General features: G+C 38.9%; 1 protein-coding gene across 2 annotated transcripts in view; it reads right to left on the bottom strand.

Moving 5' to 3' along the window:
- Positions 1 to 6,154: 6,154 nt before the first annotated feature.
- The window catches only part of RABGEF1 (RAB guanine nucleotide exchange factor 1), a 43,602-nt gene continuing 24,403 nt past the window's right edge, over positions 6,155 to 25,353 (bottom strand). For both annotated transcript variants that reach the window (XM_083348949.1, XM_083348948.1), the window contains 6 exons: positions 22,328 to 22,494; positions 19,996 to 20,077; positions 15,293 to 15,425; positions 12,423 to 12,514; positions 10,152 to 10,408; positions 6,155 to 8,896 (listed from right to left, as the gene is read on the bottom strand). In XM_083348949.1, coding sequence (XP_083205075.1) covers positions 8,498 to 8,896; positions 10,152 to 10,408; positions 12,423 to 12,514; positions 15,293 to 15,425; positions 19,996 to 20,077; positions 22,328 to 22,494 — 1,130 coding nt within the window. In that variant the 3' untranslated portion in view covers positions 6,155 to 8,497. The remainder of the gene's footprint in view (positions 8,897 to 10,151; positions 10,409 to 12,422; positions 12,515 to 15,292; positions 15,426 to 19,995; positions 20,078 to 22,327; positions 22,495 to 25,353) is intronic.

The following is a 25,353-nucleotide window of genomic DNA, read 5'->3' as shown; positions in this document are numbered from 1 at the left end:
ACATCACTATCCAGAATTGTCTTTCTTATCGACACTGTTAAGTCTGGGGAATTATGTGACAGGCATTTATCTGTTTGAATTCAAAAGTCCCAGAGCATGTTAGCCCCTTCATTTTCTATTACTTTGTCTATTTTGTGATCCCATCAGTTCTTGCTTGCAATTATTATAATTATTGCCATAGGTTAGTTGTATAGTTCTGTGCTATTTTTATGCAGAGCGCACAATTCTTCTGTTGTGGCTTCCCTGCTGAATCTATTTCAAAGGAAACTCACGTACATGCATACAAATATCCCCAAAGTAAAGTTTCCTTTGCGTTGAGCTCAGTTCCTAGGAACTTTGTGAAGTTGTTTCCTTTGTAATGGAAAAGAGGTCATTTACCACTACCTTCTCTAGGATGTTCCCCTTCCCCCCAGCTCTCCATCTAGCCTACGGCACTGAGATTTGATGCTCTTCCACCCAAGTGGCTGCTCTCCTTTGCTTCCAAACCCAGGAATCATCCTTTGTTTATAGACGCTCTCCTTTATCTATTTTGTATCATCTTCCCAGACACTGCATCTCTCGAATTCCAATTAACAGCTGTTCTCAGCTATCACACTTATAATGTAGTAAACATCAACATTGCCTTACATCTCACTTAGAAATATACCGTAACTGTCGCAGTTCACTTCCATTAGCTGAAGGCAGGGAAGCTTAATCCACCTAGAGACCTCTCTTGAGCTACAGAAAACCTCCTTTGTCTTTAGCAAAGTCCAAGGCTATTTTGCAGGCCATTTTCTAATCACAGAACACAGGCATTTTCCCCAGCCTTAAAAATGAACAGAGAAATTCTTAGAAGCAAATTGCACCAAATTTGAGTCTTCTCCCTGTTCCACTGAGACAGCAGACTGCATCTTACCTCAGTACACTGAAGTCAAGAGATTATGAGAGCACAGAGAAAGATGTCATAGGGATAACACTTCTCAGCCAGCTTGAAGTCCTTTTTGGAACTCTGAGAAATGCAAAATAAAGTGTATAATTTTGGGTATAATGAGAAGTAGGCATATGTCAATATAATTGCTTTCACAGCTGTACTTGTTCCCAGAAGTCATGGCCTACTATGCTAAGAGTCTGCAGTCTTGGAACTACGTTTTAATTGATTTGCTTTATTGCCTTGCATGAAAACAAACACAACACTTGATAAATTCAAATATTGAACTATACGTTCGATGGACCTCATTTTAAAAACTCCTTAGCCACTATCACATTTGGGGGCAAAGGAATCTCAGTGACTGTCCCTGATGTAATTACTTATGTCTGCTTGGCTGCAGCATATCCTGGCAATTAAGGTTATTCTTGTTCAGTAAGAGATGGAGAGTAAAAATCATCTCTATCCAATTTCACCATGGCAAGCAAAACATTATACTACTTTATTTCTTTTTTCTGTAATAAAGGAACAGTGGCCTCTTACAAAAGAACTTCAATCCCTCATACAGTACTTTTAACGTTTCCCTACAGCAGGGGTGTCAAACTCACAACATCATTCCTCATTGCCGGCAATGGGGTGGGCGTGGTTTCAATATGACACATCCGACCCATGGGCCAGCAGTTTGACACCCCTGCCCTACAGGATCCTTTTTTGCAATGGAATTGGAAACTACGGTAAAACCATTAAGATAAACAGAGCCAGCAGATACACAGACTACACATAGTAAATGGAATGTCTACACAAGGAAGACCAGTCTCCTCCTACATCTTGTCTTAAATCCAAATTTCAGAGATTTATTCTTCAGCACCTTGTTGTATTCCGAACATGGTGCTTTGTTGTGAAGCTGGCCTTCTTAAAATTGAAACCTGTGCTTGGATTTACATTTTCTCCTATTGGCTTAAGTTCTCTTTTCTTCCCAGTTGGCTTAACGCCTTTCATTATGACTGGCAGCTTATTCCTTATTAAACTGTGATCTTAATGGCATTACATGGGCAGCCCTCATCCTGATGAGCTATGAATGTGCACTAGCTAATCTCAAAACAATGGGCCATCGATTTAGAACTGCAGTCAGATTCATCAGTTCTAGCTAGAAATGTCATTTTGAGTCATTCTGCACATTTTCTCCAGCCAGCCAGATACCTAAGTCTACAAAGTTTATGTAAAGGTTTCATTTCTAGCTAATCTTTTTGGGAGGTGAGGATCTTCCTAAATTCAGGGGCATCTTTCTTTGGGGTGAAAGCAATATTTATTGCCTGCTCTTTTCCAAGTGACCTTTTTTCCATTTTCCACTGCTGCTTGAGGATGGAGTGGATGGTTTCAGTAATGGTTAACTGTTTTTCTCCCCAGTGGCCATTGCTTTACACTCATATACTAAACTTTATTGCTAGATTTGGCTGCCCGTTGACCTAGTTTGAAGACAGATGTCTTCTTGGAGTTTCTCAGATGGCTTGAGTTTTCCCCAGCTGTAATAATTTAGTTTTGAATAGCAATTTTGGCCATGTTACTGCTTAACTCAAGTTCCAATTTATTTTTAAATGTGTCACATCTATATTCCCAGTAGTTTGCAGATTTCAGCTACTCAAATTATCAGCAATGGGCACCTTTTTTTTCAATAAAGGAGAATATTTGTAGCTCAGGGTTGAAATGAGGGGGTGCTAGGTGCTCTCTGAGTTTAGTTGTTGTTTTTTTGCAAATGATTCATCACCCAGAGTACCGATGATGTTACCTAGTTTGGGTAATGAAACATCTGCAAAAAAACCACCTAAACTCAGAGAGCACCAAGGACCCCTTACCTTATATTTCATATTGAAACAAAAAGTCTCTAAATGATACAAGCTAAGTTAATAAGATATTTGAATATAGATTGAATATAATTTGAATATAGACTAAGACTGATGGCTTAGGGCACAAATCCATCAGCTATCCCTCTTATTTGGTTTCGTATTACAGGTACTGCTTGTTTAGTGACAAAAATAGGGTCATTAAGCAAAGTGCTAGCAGTCTCAAATTGAAACAACTTTAAGTTTATTTCAGCTTTCATTTGCTTTACAGACCGTGAAGGTCATAAATGCGAGGATTGATCACAAAGTTACTTTTTGTGTAACTACGAATGGTTGCTGTAAGTATGAGATAGTTGCTAATTGAGGACCATCTGTACTATTTTCCCAGATTAATTTTCATTTCCCACTCCAGCTCCAAGATTTCCTTGTAGTTCCCCATCCAACCACTCCTCAGAAAGCTTGCTCACCTCTGTGATAAAGCAACAAATATTAGTTCTCCTTTACACTGACATAAAACTCCAATATCATAATAGAAACCATATTAAAGGTGACTTTAATCTGAACAGTACAGAAAACCTGGCTGGTTAATAAGTAGACCAAAATCTTTATGTTATCAAAAGCCCCTCTCATCATCTAGTACATTAAAAATCCTCATTCCAAACAGTTCATGAATACTTAACTTCCATGAATATTTTATTTTCAAAAGGGGAGAGGGAGCTGACTAAAAGTCAGTTGAAGGAATACGGCCATCATTCCTTTAAACATGGACTTTCCACAATTTTGTCTGGGCCATGACAAAGTCAACGGTTGGCTGTACTTTTTTCTTTTTAGATTTTTTTTGTCCAGCTATATTATTTTTACTCAAGATGCCAACATACCTAATACTCCTTCCTCCTTCTGTTTTCCCCATAACAACCCTGTGATGTGAGTTAAGCTGAGAGAGTGACTGACCCAAAGTCATCCAGCCAGTTTAAGAGAACTGGTCAACAACCCACATTTTGGTTGTATTCAGAGATAATGCACAACCAGGTAGTAACCTGTTTTATGGTTTTGCTGAAAACTATAAAGCAGGTACCACTGAAGTAACCTGTTTTATGGTTTTGCACCAAACAGGTAGTCCTTGTTTAGTGACTGCCTTGCAGTTGCAATGGTGATAAAAAAGTAACTCTGTGACCAGTCTTTGCATTTACAACCTTTGCAGGTTTGTAAAGCAAAGGAAAGCTGAAGATTGTAAAATCATGTTTCACTTAGCAAACACTTCCCTTAATAATGACCAAGCTGCTGGTCCCAAGTGTAGTTGCTGAGTGAGGATTACACCAACACTGGTTCCCAAACTAACCAAACAAGGCAGCTTCACAGTTCACAATAAGCTCAGGATAGGGGCTAAGGATGCACACACACACACCCTATGCACAATTGCTGATTCACCAGTATCTCTCAGGCTATTACAAGAAATAAAATATTGGGAGAGACAGATGAACAGAATTTGAACCTGACATAAAATGCAGATCTGCAGAGAAGAATGAGAATCAAGGAGGTTATCAGACCAGGTCTGAAACAGCTACCAGAAAAGAGGTCACAAGGAAACGATTCATCAAGATTAAACCAGGACCAAAGGACAGCAACCAGAGAAAGAAAGTTTAGAGTTCATTTCCCGTGCAGTGGGTAAAGTTTGACCGGGCTATTTAAGAGATGAGCGAAAGGTTGATGTGGAAAGTGTGACAGAAGTTGCTGGCAAAGAATAAAATGACAGCCTTTGATAAGAACTCCCAATTCATGCATGTAATTATCTATAAAGCACTCTGATCTTCTCCAGTCAGGGTACGTACTCCAGCCCTCATACAACAGTGAGTATAAGTGGGTGTATGTGTAATACGTAAGGAACAGTTAATTAAGTTTGTGTAGTAAGTTAATAAGAGATTCCCCACAAGCTGTGTGTGCCATGAACATTTCTGCATTGCATACGATCACTGAACTCTTGTATCTCCATTAAATGTCTGTGAGCGTATCAACTAATAAATCCTATTTAACCACCACCCACTCCCTGCCCCAGCTATATGCCACAAAGGCTCAGCCACACCTATCTGCTACCTGGATTAGGTGGAAAGCAAGGTTAGTGGAAGCCACCCATGGCTGAGAGCAATGCCAGGAAAAGCAAGGAATGAACAGAAATGTGTAACCAGGCCATTTTCTTGCAAGAGAAAAGAAACAACACAAGTCAAACTAAGCTTGTTGTGACTGCTGTCTGTGAAGGAAGAGGTTGCTTTTCCTGCCCAGTTCAGATACCTGGTTTTGCTTCCTTATTGGCCTTCCTAAAAGGGAAATGCTGCTTTCTTAGTGTGCCACAGAGAAACAAAAACTAGCCACATGTCACTTTTGCAGGTTGCAATCCCACTTTTAAAACCTTGTTGAACAAGTTCTACAAGGTTTCTTGCAGAATCTTTTCCATCCATATCAGCCTGCCAGCATTTTGCCTACCACCAAGTGCAACTATTTTGGCAGGTGTGAAATAGGGGATCTTTTTTGCAGTTTCCCCCAGAAGTCTAGAACTGTATTTTTCAATCTTGCCAACTTTAAGATGCGTGGACTTCAACTCCCAGAATTTCTAGCTAGTAAGTTTATAAACACTGCTCTAGAATGTGTTGTGACCTCAACGTACCACAATTGGGACCAGAATTTTCATTGATAAGCCCAGTGGCTGATTTTACGAGCTTTTCTGACACACTTGTTAAGCAAATCACTGTAGTTCTTAATGAAACACAGTCATTAAGCAAATCCAGCTTCCCCCATTGGCTTTGCTTCTAGAAGATGGAAGTCACAAACGTTGATCACCTTGGGACACTGCAATTTCGTACATACATGTCAATTGGGGGTTATAAGTATGAGGACTGGTCAAAACTCTTTTTTTTCTTCAATGCATTGTAACTTCAGTCAGTCAATAAATAAATGGTTGTAAGTTGAAGACTATCTGTATCAATGCTGGTTCTTTTGAGTCCCCCCCCCCCCGTTCAAGGCCTCTAAGAAAATCCCCCCAAAGAGACTAATTTTCTCTGAACGTAAAATTACACATGGCCCTTGAATGACATGCCAGATTCTATAAAATAAGTATCACCTTTAAACATGTAATGAAATGAATGGTGAAGAAAAGTCAACCTGATACCATTCAGGAAAGGTAGGAGTGACCTTGGTTCTTTCCCATTAGATTACAGAAAAAAAGGCACGCTTAATTTTGTAATTGAAAATGAGGTCCCTTTTTTGCCTCCCAAGAGTAATAAGGTATAATTAAAGATAATTTGATACTATTAGCAGTTACAAGCTTTTCAGGCTTTAACAGATTTGTGACTAAACTTGAAGCATCAATAATACATTAAAAAATTGTAAATCAAGATTTCTATTGACTAATAATGAGTCATGTTGTACATGGTTTATTTCTGTTGACAGCAATTTAACAGCAGTAGCTACAATGATGCCTTTTTGGAGTGAAATATATACCTGGAAAATCTGAATTAGCACCTAGAGTGTCAAACAATGAGGCCAAGAAACAAAACTCTGAAAATTGGAAAATCTGACCAACATGGACTTTCTGTAGCTAAAGGAATAGCTTGTTTACTTCACTTCCAGAAATTTAATTGAGGAAGGGAAAAGAACATAAATATTTAACCTTTCAAGAAACTCAGACACTGGCTGAGTTGCAAACTGAAAACTGATATGCTTTTTAAAGCAGGCATACACAAAACAGGTCACAGTCTTGGTCTGACCTTATTGCAAAAACAGATAAATACCTGTACAGCTAAAATGTTATAAAGTTGGCCTTTTCATATGTTGCCCCAAAACACAGTTTGGAATGGAACATTTAGGAATCCCATGTTTCCCAGAAGTACAAATAAGACTCAAAGAGTTGAGAAAAGCTTAAGAAAAAGAGTTGGTATTTTAAGTGTTCTGATATTAAAAAGTGGTAACACTGCAAAGTTTTTTTTCCCCTTCAGTTATGAAGCTTGAGACTTAGTGATAATCAGGATATCCAAGATCTTGAATGCACACACGTCTCAGACATTTAAGAAGATTTCAGCAATTGGAGGAAATTGCATTTAAACTATATCCTTCAGGAAAATGCTTAATATAGTTTCACACAACTCAACCGGGCCTTTCAAAGAACCTGCCAAATTTAGCTCTGCCAAATTAATGGAGAGCTTTACTTTAATTTGTAAAGTAAAAAGTTAAAATAGCATCACCCATAGATAAATTCAGCATTCTCTAACTTGGTGCCCCTTGTATTTCCTGGACTACTATTCTATCATCCCAACATGTGTATCTTGCTTAGAAAAACAATAATCATAGTCTAACATGCTGGGAAAGGCTGACTAATTCATCCAATTTGGCAAATTATTGTATCCACACTGCCATGCTAAATCTTTGGCCAAATAGAGAAGATTTTGATTGGCTGGATCATCATACTACTAAGAATACTGAAAAGGCTGGAGGGGATATGTGATATGTGTACTGTTGATGAGTTAATCTTCGGGACAGCATTGAAATAATTGAGAAAGCAACGGGTCCCTCCTGAAGGAGACAATTATTCCAGCCATCATAGCAATCAAGGCAAATCCTGGAAGCCGTAGTTCAGCAATGTAATAATATAGATTCCTACTTTGTTCAAAGTCATATAAAAATGTATGTAGTCCACAAAATTGCAGAAGCCAGTTTACGGCCTTAAGGATTGTCCATATTTCCGTTTTCTGACCATTTATAATTCAGTGGACCAATCCATTTAAAAATGTGATTCAGGAAAGCAATCATAAACTTTCTTTTGTGCACCTCATTCTTTGATTTTTCAAGTACAAGATAGTCTCATGCCGTACTAATCATCTCTTTGAAGGCTATGCACTACTATGAAGCAAATTATTTTTTTAAAAAAAACACTAAGTCACTTTTAAAGCCAGAATCTTCTTGTATCTTGTGATTTTAGAGCAATTTAAACTCCAGCATTTCACACATATGCCCACAGCTACCATCCAGTTCTGCTCTGATCTTCATAAAGGTCCAACTATGCAATTGCTAGAGACCAGAACAGCAAAAAGGACGCTATTCCAGGCTGAAAATTCAGATAACAAATTATACATATTAGAAAATGACTTTAGTCATGTTAGAACTGTGTCCAAATTAGTTATTTACTGACAATGTAGTGTTTCCTTGGTATTTTCTATTCTGGATCAAAACTATAAACCAAAAACTTAAAAGTGAAGAAATTAAAAAACCCAGTTTCCATTCTTTGCTAAATGTCATGCTATTAAGACATTGCTCAACATTGTAAACCTATTTACAATCTTAAATATTTACTTTACAACACATCCTTTTCTGAAAACAAAGATTAAGAATCCTTTACACTTCTTTCTCAAACACAGCATTCTTGGCAAAGTGTGATAAGCAACTATGTTTAGGGAGTGAAGATAGCACAACTATCCACCAGTAGAGTTTAAAACATGTGCATGCTTCGAACAATCCCCAAAGCATTCCTTAAAAATTATACTGAATTTCTGTAAAAAGAAAAGGTAAATTCATTTCAGGAACACATAAAAATTCAGCCCTCATAGTAACCAACTCTGACTAAAATAAATATCATGAAACACATCTACCAACAAAGAGTACCTTCAAAATGTGCCAATTTTAAATGTGTTTCCTTCCCCCACCCCTTAGCCTTTCTGCCAAGCAGACAAAAACAGAAGGAAGGAATATCTGAGTCTTGATGCCGTTCTCATCCAGCATAAACCTGAGGTTGAAGCGGAGGGGGTAGTTTGTCATTTTCAACATTTTCAGAGTCAATGGCCGCCAAAGCTGGGTTTGAGGCTTTAATCTCCAAAGGGTACTTCTCCACAATCTCCTGGACTTCCTTGGTGATCCCATCAGTCCAATCAATAAGGTCCCTCTCAAGCTTTTTAGCCTCACTGACAATCCTCTCCTGCCTCTCATTCAGTTCTGAGAGGAGACCAAGATTCCTGTACATCTGGCGCATCCCCACACATACGTTGGCTGGCCAGTTCTCAGGTTCTTGTTTCTTTGGAGAGGTCTGGCCAGACATATAGCGGTCAAAGTCTTCCTGGCTCAGGTTTAAGGACTGAGCATCCAACTTTTCTATGAAGGCAACAGCACAACACTGCAAAAGCAAGAGTTTAGTTTTTCAGGTTGCATGCAGTTAACATCAGCTCCATTCATATGCAAACTATTTGATGTGACTCTTAAAATATGTTGTAAACCTTGATAATGAAACCTTTTGCAGAAGATAGTTTAAATTACTACTTAATAACAATAATACCAGTAATAATAAATAACGTCAGTTTATCAAAAATTGTTCTGATTGATCAGTTTTTTGTTGGAGGTCTACAATCTTAGAAATTTACTTATGTATACATAACTCCCTTTCTGAAATATAAGTTATACAGTACATGCTGTAGTTTGTGTATTCTGATACATGCAAACCTTTATTCATCTTGCAACAGCTGTGTGTGTGATAAAGTGAAAGAAAGGGTGAATATGCCCCTCCTAGACCATCATTAGCCATGGAGCAATATCTATAAACGTCCATGACAATTGAAATAGTAGATAAATTGACACAAATAAATATAGAAAAGGCACTGTTATTTTTTAAAACTTCCATGCCTACATTGTTCACATCCTCAAATATATACCATACTTCATGTTAAAGCTAGGTCTGGATTAACAAAAGAACAATTTTTAAATAATAAAACTTGCATAAAGAAACTATATTGTGGGTTAATATAATGGCCTGGTTAAAAACGTGCTAATGTCATGGCTGGGTTACCAACCCACACAGAATAGCTAAGTACACAACTCCACTGTAGGTCATTGTATAAACCCAATTAACATTTTTTCTAGTTTTAATTTTAGTTCTGTGGAATAATTCAGTCATACCTGGCTTCCCATTCCTATTTGGCAAAACATAGCAAGAATATTGAAAGTTGTTATTGCAGACCTCTTTTTTTTTAAACTACATGTAGGTTTCGCTTCTGGTATTTCAACAGCAGAACTAGAAATTTGGTATTTTTCAATATATTTAATATATTAATTATCTGCGTGAACACAGGACGTTAGATTTCCTTGATATATGTGCATCATACAGCTTCTCCATAGTGCCTCATGACTGTAGGTTCAAGATCCAGAAAACACACCACAAATAAGGACACAGAACCAGATGAGCCAAATATCCAATTCTATATAATGACAATTTCAGATAGGATGGGCGGCCAATAAATGTAAATAAATAATGATGAAGATAAGCTCAGCCTCTCTTCCATTAAGGGAAAAGAAGAAAAATAGTTTCAGTATCTGGCAATATATAGTTCTTCTTCAAATTCCCCTAAAGAGAGAGTCACAATCAAAGACCAACTTACCAGGTTTGTAAAGTAATATCCATCCTCCCCGGTCATCAGCCTGCTAGGATTGCAGAATCGAGTAATGTACTGAATGTTAGACTGCAGGCGGGGTGGGTTGCCCTTCAGGACAATGTAGATGAGAGTGGGCAAAAAGTCATCAGCTGAAGCTGGTTCAGCCTTTGTGGTCCTGATGGCATTAAAGATGTGCTTGCTGCAGCTAGTGATGCAGGCCAACTTGTCCCGGGGGACACGCTTCGAGTCCATTTCAATGATGTCTGCAAGAGGAAAACAATCCCAAGAATCAAAGAGGGCTGCATTCCTTGGCAGGGCTCTTTCCACTTTAGTTGTCCCACCCTCCATAATTAGTGTTTATTAAATCTTGTTGGACCATAAGAAAGGCTGAGTGCCAAAGAATTGAGGCCTTTGAACTATGGTGCTGGAGAAGACTCCTGCGAGTCCCTTGGACTGCAAGGCGATCAAACCGGTCAGTCCTAGAGGAGATCAATCCTGACTGCTCTTTAGAAGGCCAGATCCTGAAGCTAAAACTCAAATACTTTGGCCACCTAATGAGAAGGAAAGACTCACTGGAGAAGAGCCTAATGCTGGGAAAGATTGAGGGCAAGAGAAGAAGGGGACGACAGAGAATGAGGTGGCTGGATGGAGTCACTGAAGCAGTAGGCGTGAGCTTAAATGGACTCCAGAAGATGGTAGAGGACAGGAAGGCCTGGAGGAATGTTGTCCATAGGGTCACGATGGGTCGGACACGACTTCGCAGCTAACAACAACAACAACAAAATCTTGTATGCTTTCTTTCTTTTCAAGTTGATTTGGTCAATTCTTGTCACAGTCAATGAATCAACATGCAGTTGATCTGGAAAAAAAATGGATCCTGCACTGATAGGAAAATGCTAGGAAACGAGGGGGGAAAAAAGCCTTATCAATTAGCAGCCTGCCATATAAGAAAAAGAACGCAAGTTTTAATATAACTAATCCACTGATAAGCCAAATGATCCAAAAATGACTTAGGCAATTTTAAATAGTTGGCTACTTAAAAGAACGACAAGTAACAGTGCTATTCTTTGAAGAGGCTTTTCTCTTACGAGTTAAGAGGAAAAAGGAATGCCTTGAAAATGCTGCTGGCTGCAATATTATCATTTGTCCTTAAAATATATGTCTGTCCTAAAACTGTTTTATAGCTTATATAAGACTCTGTAGGGGATTCAAATGATTGACAGTTAAAAGGTACAGTTACAATGAACCAGGTTATTTATTTATGACAGCTTTGAATGATGAACTCTCAGTTACTGTATTTAGCCTTCCATATGCAGGCAGTATAAAACATTAACAATAATTTTACAGCACCAGAGTAACACAACTAAACATCTAAGTGCAGACAGCTGTTGAATGACAATTTTCCACTTGATGACACAAGATTGAGAGTTGCTGAGAGTTATAGATAAGCCACATCTGAATGGTCATCAATTCATAAACCCAACTATAGAATAAGATCTTCTCAAGTTCTTAAACCAGAACTGGAAGGGACAGAAGCCTTGATGACCCAGATTTTTGGCCTTGAGGAAATCAATTGCTATGAAAATATGTAACGGCAAAAGGAGACTTATTCTACAATGAGTTTTAAAGAATTCCAGGCAGTTATTCCAGGCAGTGGAAGAAATGAAAGACATGTAAGGAAGAAAAAGGAGAGGACAGAAGGAATTCCTTAGAAATTAGGGACACCAACTACCTAAGTCCATACAAACCTGTGGGCCAAAGTATTCTTCTAAACGGTTAAGTAGTGAGTGTGAATAATTTCCACTTCATTCCCATTAAATTCCCATTGAAAAGTCCTTCCTGGGTGGGGAGTATGGGGAGAGAATGAAGCAGGTAGCGCTCTCATGTCACTCTGAATTCTGGTTCTACACCCGTTGGATGTAGCAAACATTACCCTTGCAATATTATTCTTACAGATTTCCATACTGACATGTATATTGCCAAGCAGAAAAGGTAACAAATGGTAATATAGGTTTCACTTTTTATGTATGAACCAGCCACATGAGAAATGTGTTGTCCCATGATAATAGTTGTTGGTTTGTAAAGAAATCACTCCTGAACAAGATTTTCACAAAAAAAGAAATGTAGGTACCACAGGCTAAACTCACATTCTTCTTACTAGCCTTCTAATACATGACAAGTTTGCTCCTGGGATTTGAGCTGGTGATTTTTTACTATGGTGAAAACATTCAAGTTCAATAAACATCCCCTCTCCCTACCCATCAGCCCTTTACATACCCGTGATAGCTTTCACAACTACATCTGAGACTTCAGGGATTTCTTCATTGACAGGAACACAAAGCATTTGTAGAGTAACCCAGTGCAAAGCTCTGCCGGTTGATTTGAAAGCAAGAGGGTGGGGGGGGGGGGGAAATCACTATTAAGAGCTTTAAAACAGTTTCATATGTCAAGACTAGAATAACAGAACTCTGTGCCCAAAAAATTGCATTCTGGGAAACAAAAGCAGAGAACAAATATTTAGTTACTTAAATAATTTATCTGCTTTTATTTCTTTATTTTATTTCTTATTGCATACATCCTAAACCACCTGGCTCAAGTCATACGGGGTTTTAGAGACCAATATCAATGTCATGGGAAATCCATTCTTAGGTACGATTTTAAATATTTTTGGATGTACCCAAAACCAATCATTCTGAAAGTTAGTAGCAGATTTGCTTTAAGTCATCCGTAGATTACGACTCGAAAATAAAAAGAAACTATCTGGTTGTATATATTTTGTTTGTGTTTTTTATAATTTTTTTTAAGTTTATTATAAATATTTACAGACACATACACACTAAGTATATACATTTCAAATTAAGAAAGAAAAGGAAAAGGACAAACAAATACTTAACAAACATGCATATAAACTAACTGGGGATTGAAATCCCCTGTGCAGTTATACATAATTACATCCCGGTAAATCTTAAATCTTATATTTTGACTGCCAAAACTGGGAATCTGTAATCTGTAATCTGATTCAGAGAACAGAGGTAGTCCTCAAATTACAACCATTCATTTAGTGACCGTTCAAAGTTACAATGGCACCAAAAAAAGCAACGACTGGTCAATGAAGAAAGCTAATCTGATTATCTAATTAGTTTGTCAACCCACATGATTCACTTAACAATTGCAGTGATTTGTTTAACAACCATGGCAAACAATTGGGCCCAACCCACTTAACAACCACCCTGCTTATTAATGGAAATTCTGGTCCCAATTGTGGTCATAAGCCAAGGGCTACCCGTCGTTAGGAAAAGTTTTTCACTTCAGTACCAACTCTATTGCCCTTTATGAAGCCTAAGAAATAAATGTTAACATTGGTGTAAACCTTTCCCCAATGTGCTTCCATTCATCTATTTACATGTAACTTCGTATGAGGCAACAGCTCTCTTGTCATCTCCACTGATACACTCTTACAGACAGAAAAGGTTTCATGACTCAAAAACCTAATTACGAACACATAGATTATTTTTCTTGATGTGTGACAATGCATAAAATTAGCTCCTCATAAGATCTTGTTCTTCCTCTATGCCCTACAAATTGAATGACTGCAGTTGGCCTTATAACATGCAATATTGTTTTCATTTGAGTCAAAGACTATATTGGCCACTGACTACCAACCCTCTTTCCTTTTTTATGGTATAGGCCAATATTTTGTGTATGTAAAAGTCCAAAAACATTCAATCCTTTAAAAGGCACCATCTGTTGCCAAAGAGCTCTCTATATGTCCTAGCACTTGATTAGTTTGCGGCCAATCTACTGGGTATAACAAGAAACTAGGTCAGAAACTGAGAAAGATTACATTTGGTACATCAGGATCTCTCAGTCTGTACTATTCTTTCATTTTCCTCTCAAAAGTATATTTTGAAATTAAAGTATTTCATTAGAATACACACACACACACACACACACACACACACACACACATTGTCTGAGAGATGGCATTTTAGATTATAATGTGCCTATTTACCCCCCCCCCCCCGAAATTAATTTCCCAAGTTCTGCAATGTTTTTGAATTTACTAAAGAAAAATATCTGGATGATTTGACTTTTAGATATTCACAGGGCAATAAATGTATTAGTTGATATTTGTCTAGGTAGGTACTCATGAATCACTAACTCTTTAAATATTTTTCAAGAATGCAACAAAAAAAAGCAATACAAAGCACTGAAAGGAGAACTTGCAGGATGATAGATTTCTAACTGAGTAATCCCCCAAGGTTCTTCACATATTGCTCTTTTAGGGGAAAAAAAGGGATCAGTGTAAAGTTCAACTGGTCTCACTGCTCCTTTTGAGAAATCTCAATTGTAGTGGACCTTTAAATCCTTCACAAGGACACAAACATTTGCTGGTTGTTGTTTTTTTTGCTGTTCTTACTATGATGCATGTATTTAACTTTATCCCACAAAAGTTCAAGCTGCTAGTGCTAGTGTAGACGTTTTTAAAAGCTTCTTCATTCAGACCACAAATTTAATATAGGCTATTCTGATAATTAAAAGGGACGCGGTGGCTTAGTGGGTTAGACACTGAGCTTGTCAATCAGATGGTCGGCAGTTTGGCGGGTCGAATCCCGAGTGCCGCGTAACAGAGTGAGCGCCTGTTACTTGTCCCAGCTTCTGCCAACCTAGCAGTTCGAAAGCACATAAAAATGCAAGTAGAAAAATAGGGACCACTACGGTGGGAAGGTAACAGCGTTCCGTGCGCCTTTGGCGTCTAGTCATGCCGGCCACTTGACCATGGAGACGTCCTTGGACAAATGCTGGCTCTTTGGCTTTGAAACGGAGATGAGCACCGGCCCCTAGAGTTGGAAACGACTAGCACGCATGTGCGGGGGAACCTTTACCTTTACCTTTTTATTCTGATAATTGAGGATTGGCATGGCGCTCTGCCAAGGAAGACAGTGAAGTGAAACCTTACACAGCATAGATAAATGACCTAAAAACAGTAAATGTGGTGATTCCCTGTTAGCAATAGCGCAGCTTTTACAAGTTCGATCACCTCAAAGAGAAAAGCCTGCTACAGCCAGAATCATCCAGGTACAAGTAGATAACAAATGTTAATGGATCCTGCATCTAAAGGAGGGAAACTAGTCCTAAAGTCAAACCTGATTCTTCTCTGGACAGCCAAATCTTTCTTCTCATCCTCTGTAGTTTCTGGGCAGAAAACATATTTATACAAGCGGGTCATTATGTATTTCTCCACTTGATCCATCACTTTTTCCACTTTTTCTGGAGGCACTGAAAAAGACACAAAGACGAACAAACAATTTTTTTATAATGATCACCGACTACATGACCATATCTGAATATACATCATCAATTAAAGAGCATAAAAGCTATATTGCTGTCTAAAAAATATGAAAAGTTAGAAGATATAAGATCTACGCATTAAAATAGAAAGTATGTTTGTGTGTTTGTCTGTCTGTATCTATGTATACACACAGAGATAATACACACACGCACATAATACACTTATATATAAAAAACAAGAGTCTAAAAGAAGAGCTAGGAACATTAGGGGAGACCTGGGAGAACATAAAAAGGTTTGTATGAGAAAAATATATCAAATTTCAGAGTACTCTAACATGGTGAACTAATTTCTTATTAAGAGAGTTCTAACACATCCAGCTTCTTCCACATATCATCACAGCAATTGTTTTGAGGTTAGATAGTCTGCCATTTTTAACCTCCTTTTATTAAAACATCATGGCTGTGAACGTTGGACCATAAAAAAGGCTGAGCGCCAAAGAATTGAGGCCTTTGAACTATGGTGCTGGAGAAGACTCCTGCGAGTCCCTTGGACTGCAAGGCGATCAAACCGGTCACTCCTAGAGGAGATCAACCCTGACTGCTCTTTAGAAGGCCAGATCCTGAAGTTGAAACTCAAATACTTTGGCCACCTAATGAAAAGGAAGGACTGACTGGAGAAGAGTCTAATGCTGGGAAAGATTGAGGGCAAGAGAAGAAGGGGACGACAGAGAATGAGGTGGCTGGATGGAGTCACTGAAGCAGTAGGCGTGAGCTTAAATGGACTCCAGAAGATGGTAGAGGACAGGAAGGCCTGGAGGAACTTTGTCCATGGGGTCGTGATGGGTCGGACACAACTTCACAACTAACAACAACAACAAATTAAAACATCACCTAAACTCAAATATTATTTGACAACCGGTATGATGTAGTAGTTAAGGTGCCAGACTAGAAGCTGGGAGACCCAGGTTCCAACGCATCCTTAGGCATGGAAGGTGACCTGGATCAGTCATCCCTCCAAGTCCAAGGAAAGTGAAAATCAAAGCCCTCGTTGCATCATTCATTGATAAGCTTTGCTATAAATACGAGGTGAGCACAGGGCAAACTAAGCCAGCAACTAAATGGAGCCCTATAACTAGGCGGGATAAATGCCAAGAAGAACCTAACAGAACGTTCTTCATTGTGTAGCCAAAGACTCCCTAGCAACACATCCAGTGAAAATAGAGAAGCTTTTTTTCACAAAGATAAGTTTAGCTTTACCCAGAAAAAAAAACAGACCTCCTGCTTTGTTTGTTTCCAATATCTAGGTACAAGTGGTCCTCATATTACAATCACAATTGAGCCCAAATTTTCCATTGCTAAACAAAGTAGTTAAATGAGCCATGCCCCATTTTATGATTTTTGGCCTTAGTACTTCAACGAATCACTACAATTGGTTAAGTGACCCTGGCTTCCCCCATTGACTTTGCTTGTCACAAGCTCCCTAGGAGGATTGCAAATGATAATCCCAGGTCCTTGGATGGTGTAACCATCATAAACACCTGCCAATTGCCGAGCACCCGAAGTCTGATGATGTGGCTGTGGGGATGCTGCAACGGCCTTAAGTGTGAGAACTGGTCATAAGTCACTTCTTCTAGTGTCACTATAACTTCAAACGGTCATTAAATGAATGGTTGTAAGTTGAGGACTACCTGTATATCTGAAGGTTCACTTGTACGATTTCCATACCAATAGTCCCTGACTTAAAACCATTTGTGTAGGAACTATTTGAAGTTATAACAGCACTGAAAGAAGTGACTAATGATCTTTTTTCATGCAACCATTGCAGCATCCCCATGGTCTCATGGTCAAAATTTGGGCGCTTGGCAACTGACCTGTATTTATGATGTTGCAATGCCCCAGTGTCCCGTAATCGTCTTTTGTGAACGTCTGACTAGCAAAGTCAATAGAGAAGCCAGATTTACTTAACAGCCATGTTACTAACTTAACAACTGCAGTGATTCATTTAACAACTGGGGCAAGAAACATTGTAAAATGGGCAACACCCACTTAACAACTGTCTTGCTTAGCGGTGGAAATTTTGGGCTCAATTGTGATCATAAGTTGAGAACTACCTGTATCTGCTCAACCCCCTCTTAATAAAAATGCCACTTGAGGATTCTGGAAAGGCTGGGTTCGGGACTTTTTATCCCTGTGGACTAGCCTTCATCCACACTGCATTGGTGGAGGATTTCTTCTTTGTAAGACAGGGACCAAAATGTGTTCCCCAGCATCATCACTGAGGCAAAAGTCCCTCCCCCAGTCCACTCCAAGCACAGATATAAAGAAGCACATCTAAAATTACAAGGTATATATCTAAAAAGCAATCATAAACAATCATATACTAACAATTATAAACTCTAAAATCCATCACTCTCTAGCTTATATAAAGTAAACCAATCCTTAACAATACTAAATATATATAAAAAACTAAAATAAAAGAAAACTAGCATCATTCCCATCTATGTTCTTCCACATTTCCCTATTACCTAAACATATTCTCATTTACACATCACAAACACCTATCCCTATTAACCTCTCTAGCCAAAATAGACTATAATAGATAGTTCTTACACAAATTAACCCGCATTAACCCACAAAACTTTCTTCCTCTTCCTCTGTAATAAATTGTCCATTAATTCCAAATTAAAGATTCTGTTACCATACATATCATCCCAAAACTTTTAAAAACACAACTACCACTTGTCTATAAGTATATTGTGGAAGTTCCATAGATTTCTGCTGGTCTTATTTTTTTGTCTTTTTTGAGCGTTTTAAGGCAGCACGCGTCACCCTCTGTTCTCTAATATCATCCAAAAGAGTTGCAGCTTGAACTCCTCCTGCACCCTTCTCGTCTATCAGTCCATCTTCATCCTCTTGATGTTCTCCTTCTCCAGATCCCTCTGCAGCTTCCAGAAGTGTTGATGGGGTTACATTTAAAACATTGTTGTAAAAGTCATGCGCTTGCTTCACATTACCCAAACAGTACCTTTTGCCATCATACATGAAGCTCAGCCCAGCTGGGATCTCCCATCTGAACCTTATATCCCTTTGCTTGAGCTCTTGCACAAGAAAAATAAAATCCTTCCTTCTCTTTAAAATCTTTGGAGGAATTTCTTTTAGAACCAAAACTTCTTGACCAGCAATCACAACTTTGGTATCATAGGCAGCTTGTATAACTTCATCTCTAACTTCCCTTTTTACAAAATAAACCACCACATCTCTAGGCAACTTTCTCTGTTTAGCAATCCACGAATTCACACGAAACACTTTGTCCATACCTTGTTTTATTTCAGATGCTGGATGATTCAATACCCCCTCAAAAGCCTCAGAAACCAGCTGCTTTAAATCTTCCTTAATATTCTCTTTTAGGCCTCTAATTCTCACAGCAAACTGCATCTGGTAAAATTGGGCCAGACTCTGTTCACTATCCATTTTGTCTTTTAAATCTTCAATTTCCAAAACTTTTGCTTCTAATATAGCATTCTTTTGAGTCAAGTCTTGCACTTGGTCATCCAGCACCTCCACACATTTAGCAACTTTATGCACTGAGGACAAAATGTCTGCCTTCATCTCTCTAAGTTTCTGTTCCATCCTTTCTTCCATTCTCTGCTCCAATTTCTCCAATTTCTCCTCCATCTGTGCAAATTTAGCACCCATTGACTCCAGAATTAACTGGGTATGTCTTTCAAGATCCTTCGAAGTCAATACATCAGGAGAATGCAACGCCTGCAGTAATGATTGTTGTTGCACCGGAGAATTTCCAGCACTCCGAAAAGTTCTAGGGGGAGGTTTAGCCGCCATCTTTTACTTACAATTGTGACGCACTTTCACTTTAAGTTTTAAGCAGAGTCCATCAAGCTTGAGAGTAAAATAAAATAATCTTCTTCATCTCTTCATCTTTCCCTCTTGTACTGCTCTGCCTGCTCTTTTCCTTTCATAGTCTCTCCTTCAAGCAGGGATGGTCGCAGACGCCTGGCTCTGCTCCATAAAGTCCGGAGCAGAGACGCTAGCCAGCTGGGAGCAGCCCAGGCTACGGGGGAGTTCAATCCTTCAGCCGCCCAAGCTCCAAGCTCAGGCGGCCCCGGAGAACTCAACCCCCACCTGGGGGCTCACCCCCTCCTCTTCTCCCGAGGAGGGGGCTTCAAATTCACCCGAACAGCTGATCGGCGCTGTTTCGGGCGAAAAATCACACAGCTGAGCTGCGGGCAGCCCGGGAAGGCTGTCTCCGGCGCCTTCCCGGGCTGCTCTGGGAAGTCGGGGGGGGGAGGGGGGAGGAGGGGAAGTAGAGGGGGGGAGGCAGGGGAGGGAGGAGGGAGAGGGGGAGGGGGGGAGATAGGGGGGAGGTAGGGAGGGGAGGAGGGAGGGGGAAGGGGGGTTTTTTAAAGGAAAATTGTATTTTTTAAAACTTTTCAATAAAAAAAAAAAAAAGAAGCACATCTAAAATTGTGTCCATAATGTGCATTACCCTTCTCTCCTCCAAGTTCTGTAAATAAAATGGGAAAATATGTATGAACAATACCTTTCCAGCGAGTCTGTAGCTTATCTGCCACATTCTGGTAGAGGCTCTGAGCATATTCAGACTGTTCCTCAATACTCAACTCCTACAAAGAGAAATCAGTCACATGTGTGAGAATGGGTAATGTCCCAGATTTGAGAGCTCATAAAATTCTGTTCATTGTCCACATGGGGACCAGACTCTTTCTTCCATCCTATAGCTGCCCTATAATTCAATGGAGGTCCCAATCTTACAAATAACACACTGAACAATTCACAGAACCAGACAGCATAATGCAGACACTAGAGGCTGCATATCTTTTTCCAGTTCCTTTATTTTCAGATCAATCAGTAACTTTAATGAGATTCTCAGAGAAGACGAAAAACATTTACGATCCAGGAAGAAGGGGAGGTTATGACAGGGGAATCAGTGCTGAGGGATGTCAGAAAATATTTAATTATTTCTCCACAAAAATGGCACAAGGGAAAATCTAAGCTTTAGCAATCCTACCTTCCTTCCCAATTTATATTCTGCCAATCTATTAAATTGTGATATTTATTTAAATGTCTCTACTCCACAAAATTTTATAATACCATAGCCTGCAGCATCATCTGGGCAATTTCTAAGCGACTGATTGTAAATAGAATTGTATACAAGTTTGCTCATGTTGTGATTCAGCGTCAGCCTGTGATACCGGCTGCTGAGTCTGATGATTCTGAAGGGGAGGAAGAGGAGAGGTTTGGAGAGCCTTTGGTGTCAGAGGGAGGCTCTGATGCACTGCATGACTCTCAGCTTGGCCCCTCCAGTCATGTTCCTCATCAGACTCAGCCATGTGAGCATGAGGTATTGGACGTAGATGATTCATAGCTGGATCTATTCAGGGACGCTAGGAGCAGTAGGCAATCCAGCAGAGCAGAACAGAGAAAGTCAATGAGGCAACTCGGTGAGAGGAAGAGAAGGCAATGAGAAGCCACGCCTTGGGACTGCTGATAAAAGGGGAAGGTGTGGGAGGTGCTGGTTGCTGAAGGCAACCGTTTGAAGATCTTCTGCTAGAGTCCTGGTCTTATTCCTGTTTAACTCTTGTTTGAACTTTTGGTTTAACTCTTGTATGAACTTTTGATTTCTTTGTAAATAAATTTGATTGGGTTTTTCCAGCCTGTTGACTATAAAAAGGGGTTGTCCCTGACATTCAAACAGGGCCGGTCATAAGCTGGAACAGAACAGCTCGTTTCATCCGTACAGTAAACACACTTTGATATTTCTCAGAAGGAAAGGTGACTCTATGCACACTAGAAGATAGATTAGAAAAAACTTTGCTCCCTGCATTTCTGTGTTGTGAACAAATTTAAGATGACTCTCTTATTTAAAAAGTAAACTACAGGTAGTACTCAATTTACGACCATCCCAGAATTTCCATTGTAAGTCATGATGTTTTTAAGTTGAGGCACCCACAGGATCAACACATTTTTACAATCTTTTTTGCAGCAGACATAAAACGAATGCAACAGTTGTTAAGAGAGTCCATTTACTCCTATGCGTATTTTTTGCAGAAATCTGTCCCAAAGATTGGAAACCAGCAAAAATCATTGTAAATCATGGTCACATAACTGCAGAATGTTGCAACCAATTGCCAAACATCCAATCATGTGACTGCAGGAGTGTGTGTGTCTGTGTGTTTGCCATCATTGGACGTTCAGAATTGGATCATAAGTACCTGGAAGGGGGAGGAATCATAATTTCAAACAGTTGCTAAGTGACTGGTCATTAAGCAAGGACTACCTGTATTTGGGCAAAAACCTCCCCTTAATCTTCTTTCACATAAAAACAATATAATTTTCTCCTTCTTTATTTTATTTTATTTTATTTTAATTCCATTTATATCCCGCCCTTCTCCGAAGACTCAGGGCGGCTTACAAGCTTAGCAGTAGCCTTCATTCTATGTATATGCCTCCTTATTAGGGCTTTTCACACACACCCCAGCAGCATTATTACAAAGTCAGCTTAATTGCCCCCAACAATCTGGGTCCTCATTTTACCTACCTCGGAAGGATGGAAGGCTGAGTCAACCTTGAGCCTGTTGGGATGCGAACCTGCACTGATTGCAGGCAGCTGGTGTTACTTAAGGAGGCATTAGCCCACTGCTCCACCAAGGCTCTTTTTAAAGATAATGCTTATGGATAACTTCCCAAGCAGGTCATAACTGAAGATCATTGAATATCCTACCTTCTTCTTTTTTTTTCTTCTCCTATCATCACCATGAAAGGTGCTTGGTCCTCTTGGTGCTATACTTCCAGAATTTCATCCTTGCAAAGAAAACTCCAAATGAGTCACCAAGGCCAGGAAACCCCTCACTTACCCGCTTGCGATGCATCGTGTCCAGGAATAGTTTGCACTGCTTGTAGACCTCCTGGCCAGGCTTGTTGTAGGTCTTAAGAAATTCAATGAAGTCCTTGGACACTCTGTCAGTTTCAATGCTGACCTGCCTGCTGATAGAAGGACTAGGCGCCTTGGCTTCTGGAACTTCTACAAAAAGAGGGAATAGAACACTGTTACAAATAAAAATGACTCAACCTTCCTGATCGGAGGTATATTATGAGTGACAGAGGAAAAGAAGAAGCCATTTATTGTAGGAAAAAACCCTCAGCACACAACACCTTGAAGGCTTATTTTCTACTACTTGTAAGCTAAACTAGAATTTGCCGCTAATAAGACTTTCTCAGATGGAAACTACAACCTCAGATGTCTGCTGCACAACAGACACAATTTATCAAGAGTCTGTTTTCTCCAGGTATCAATGTTTCATCAGACCTTTGCCCATGGCCTACCTTTTAGGAAAGTGGCTGGTTATAGCAATTAACTAACACATACTACTTACCAGATCCATTCTAAGAGGCAATATATAGAAGCTGCAGTCTTCCATGTATCACTCTGACAAATCTTGTAAAGTGTTTACAGAAGTAACATAAGGGACTCCATTAATCTACTATCATTTTCTGGAAACACCGCTTCTATCTTTGCTCAAGCTGCCATAAATTTAAAAGCTACAGCCATAGGAGTGTTTTAACACCTTCTGTTTCCAAGTAGGCACTTTGTCTTGTTAGTTCTGTCATTTAATTGAAATGTACTAGAACCTGGTTAACGGGATGTAGGTTAGAACAGAGACAGGCACCATATCTTCCACCACCACCCCTCTTTTTTTTCTGAAAAAGGCAGACATACTTACAGATAGTCCTTTATTTACAACAGTTCATGTAGTGATCGTTCAAAGTTACAAGAGCACTGAAAAAAGTGACTTATGGCCATTTTTCACACTTACAACCATTGTAGCATCCATATAGTCACATGATCAAAAATTTGGATGCTTGGCTACTGATAGTTATGGCGGTTGCAGCGTCCCAGGTTCATATGATCATCTTTCGTGACCTTCTGACAAGCAAAGTCAATGGAGAAATCAGATTCACTTAACAACCGCATTACTAACTTAACAACTGCAGTGGTTCTCCTTTACAACTGTGGCAAGAAAGGGGGCAAAATTCACGTAACAACAGAAATTTTGGGCTCAATTGTTGTTGTAAGTTGAGGACTACCTGTATTGGATTGTACCCATCAAACATTCTTACCTTGTAAGAATACCTATATGGCTTGTGTGGGGCATGCTTATGAATAAATGAATCTTAATCATTAAAACCAATGTTAAAGGGTTGTGCTGTGCTTTGAAAAATGGCACTTTCTCATTTAATTTTTATTTATTTAAAACAAAGATATAATTTCAGAAAATGTAATATCTGGCAGGAAATAATCAAGATGTACATTATAACCAAATAATCAAAACATCTACATTAAATTATGGTATTAAAAGAGACCTTGAAAGATGGAAGAACCAAAAGCTATCTTGATTAGATTACAATTATTAAAAAGAATGTATTATCCATTTATTTCAAATGGCATCAATCAGAATTTCAGAGAGGATTTAACAAGAATGGAAGTAATTGTCAGTAAATCATATGGCTTAGGAAAAGACTTAAAGTCAAACAGAAAATCCTGGAAGATTGCAAAGGGAGAGGCGGCTTTGATCTTCCAAATTTTAAAATGTATCACAAAGGAAGCTTCCTCTCATGGATAACAGAGTGGATAAAATCTCCGAAAAGCAGATTGGCAATATTGGAAAGAGCTGATTTAGCCAGTGTTCTTCACAGATACTTACGGTACAAAGATAAAAAGAGGGATAAAAACCTAAAAGTACATATTATTCAAAATTTGATAAACGTATGAATTTCCACAAGGAATAATAAGCTCAGAAAATGTCACCTCTAATTACAGCAAGAAAAATATAATTACATATGTAGTTATGGTTCATTCAGATTCTACAAATAGACTAAAAATACAGCAAGTACTACTTAGTGAAGGCTGGAATCCACCATTGTTGATGTATTTACAAACAGTCAGGTGATACAATTAAATCTCAAGAAGGAAGAGGGCATTAAGAAAAGCAGAATTTGAAATGTTAATACAAACCCGATACCACCTATTAGGGCATTTTATATTATGTAAACTTTTACTGAAATATGACACTGAGACTTAACAAACAAAAAAAATGGATGCAAAACTTTAAAGAAATAGCAACAAATGAGTAGTATAGTGAACAAAAAAATGGATGCTAAACTTTAAAGAAATAGTTAGAACACAACAATGGGAAGAATTATGGACCTTATCTATAAAACCCACACCAAATTATAAAAAGAAAGGAAGATTGGTATATAATATTTTACAGATGGTGTAAAACTTCATCAGTAACATCTAAGATAGACAGATCATACTGTAATAAATATTAGAAATGTCATGAAACAGAATGTTGTTAATAATAACAATAACAATAATAATAATAGAGTTGAAAGGAACCTTGGAGGTCTTCTAGTCCAACCCTCTGCTCAGATAGGAAACCCTATAACATTTCAGACAAATGGCTGTCCAGTCTCTTCTTAAAAACTGATTAGGGTAATTGTTGTCTAACTGTCAGGAAGTTTCTCCTTAGTTCTAGGTTGCTTCTCTCTTTGATTAGTTTCCATCCATTGCTTCTTGTCCTGCCTTCAGGTGCTTTGGAGAATAGCTTGACTCATTCTTCTATAAGGCAACCCCTGACATATTGGAACACTGCTATCACGTCCCCCCTCGTCCTTCTCTTCATTAAACTAGACATACCCAATTCCAGCAACGTTCCTTATATGTTTCAGACTCCAGTCTCCTAATCACCTTTGTTGCTCTTCTCTTTACTCTTTCTAGAGTCTCGACATCTTTTTTACCTCGTAGTGGCCAAAACTGGATGCAGTATTCCAAGTGTGGCCTTACCAAAGCATTGTAAAGTGGTATTAGTACTTCACTTGA

This window comes from Vipera ursinii, assembly GCF_947247035.1.
Source record: "Vipera ursinii genome assembly, chromosome: 1".
In the NCBI taxonomy this organism is placed as follows: Eukaryota; Metazoa; Chordata; class Lepidosauria; order Squamata; family Viperidae; genus Vipera; species Vipera ursinii.
Note: the sequence above shows the minus strand (reverse complement) of the source record. Positions and strands in the feature narration are given on the sequence as shown.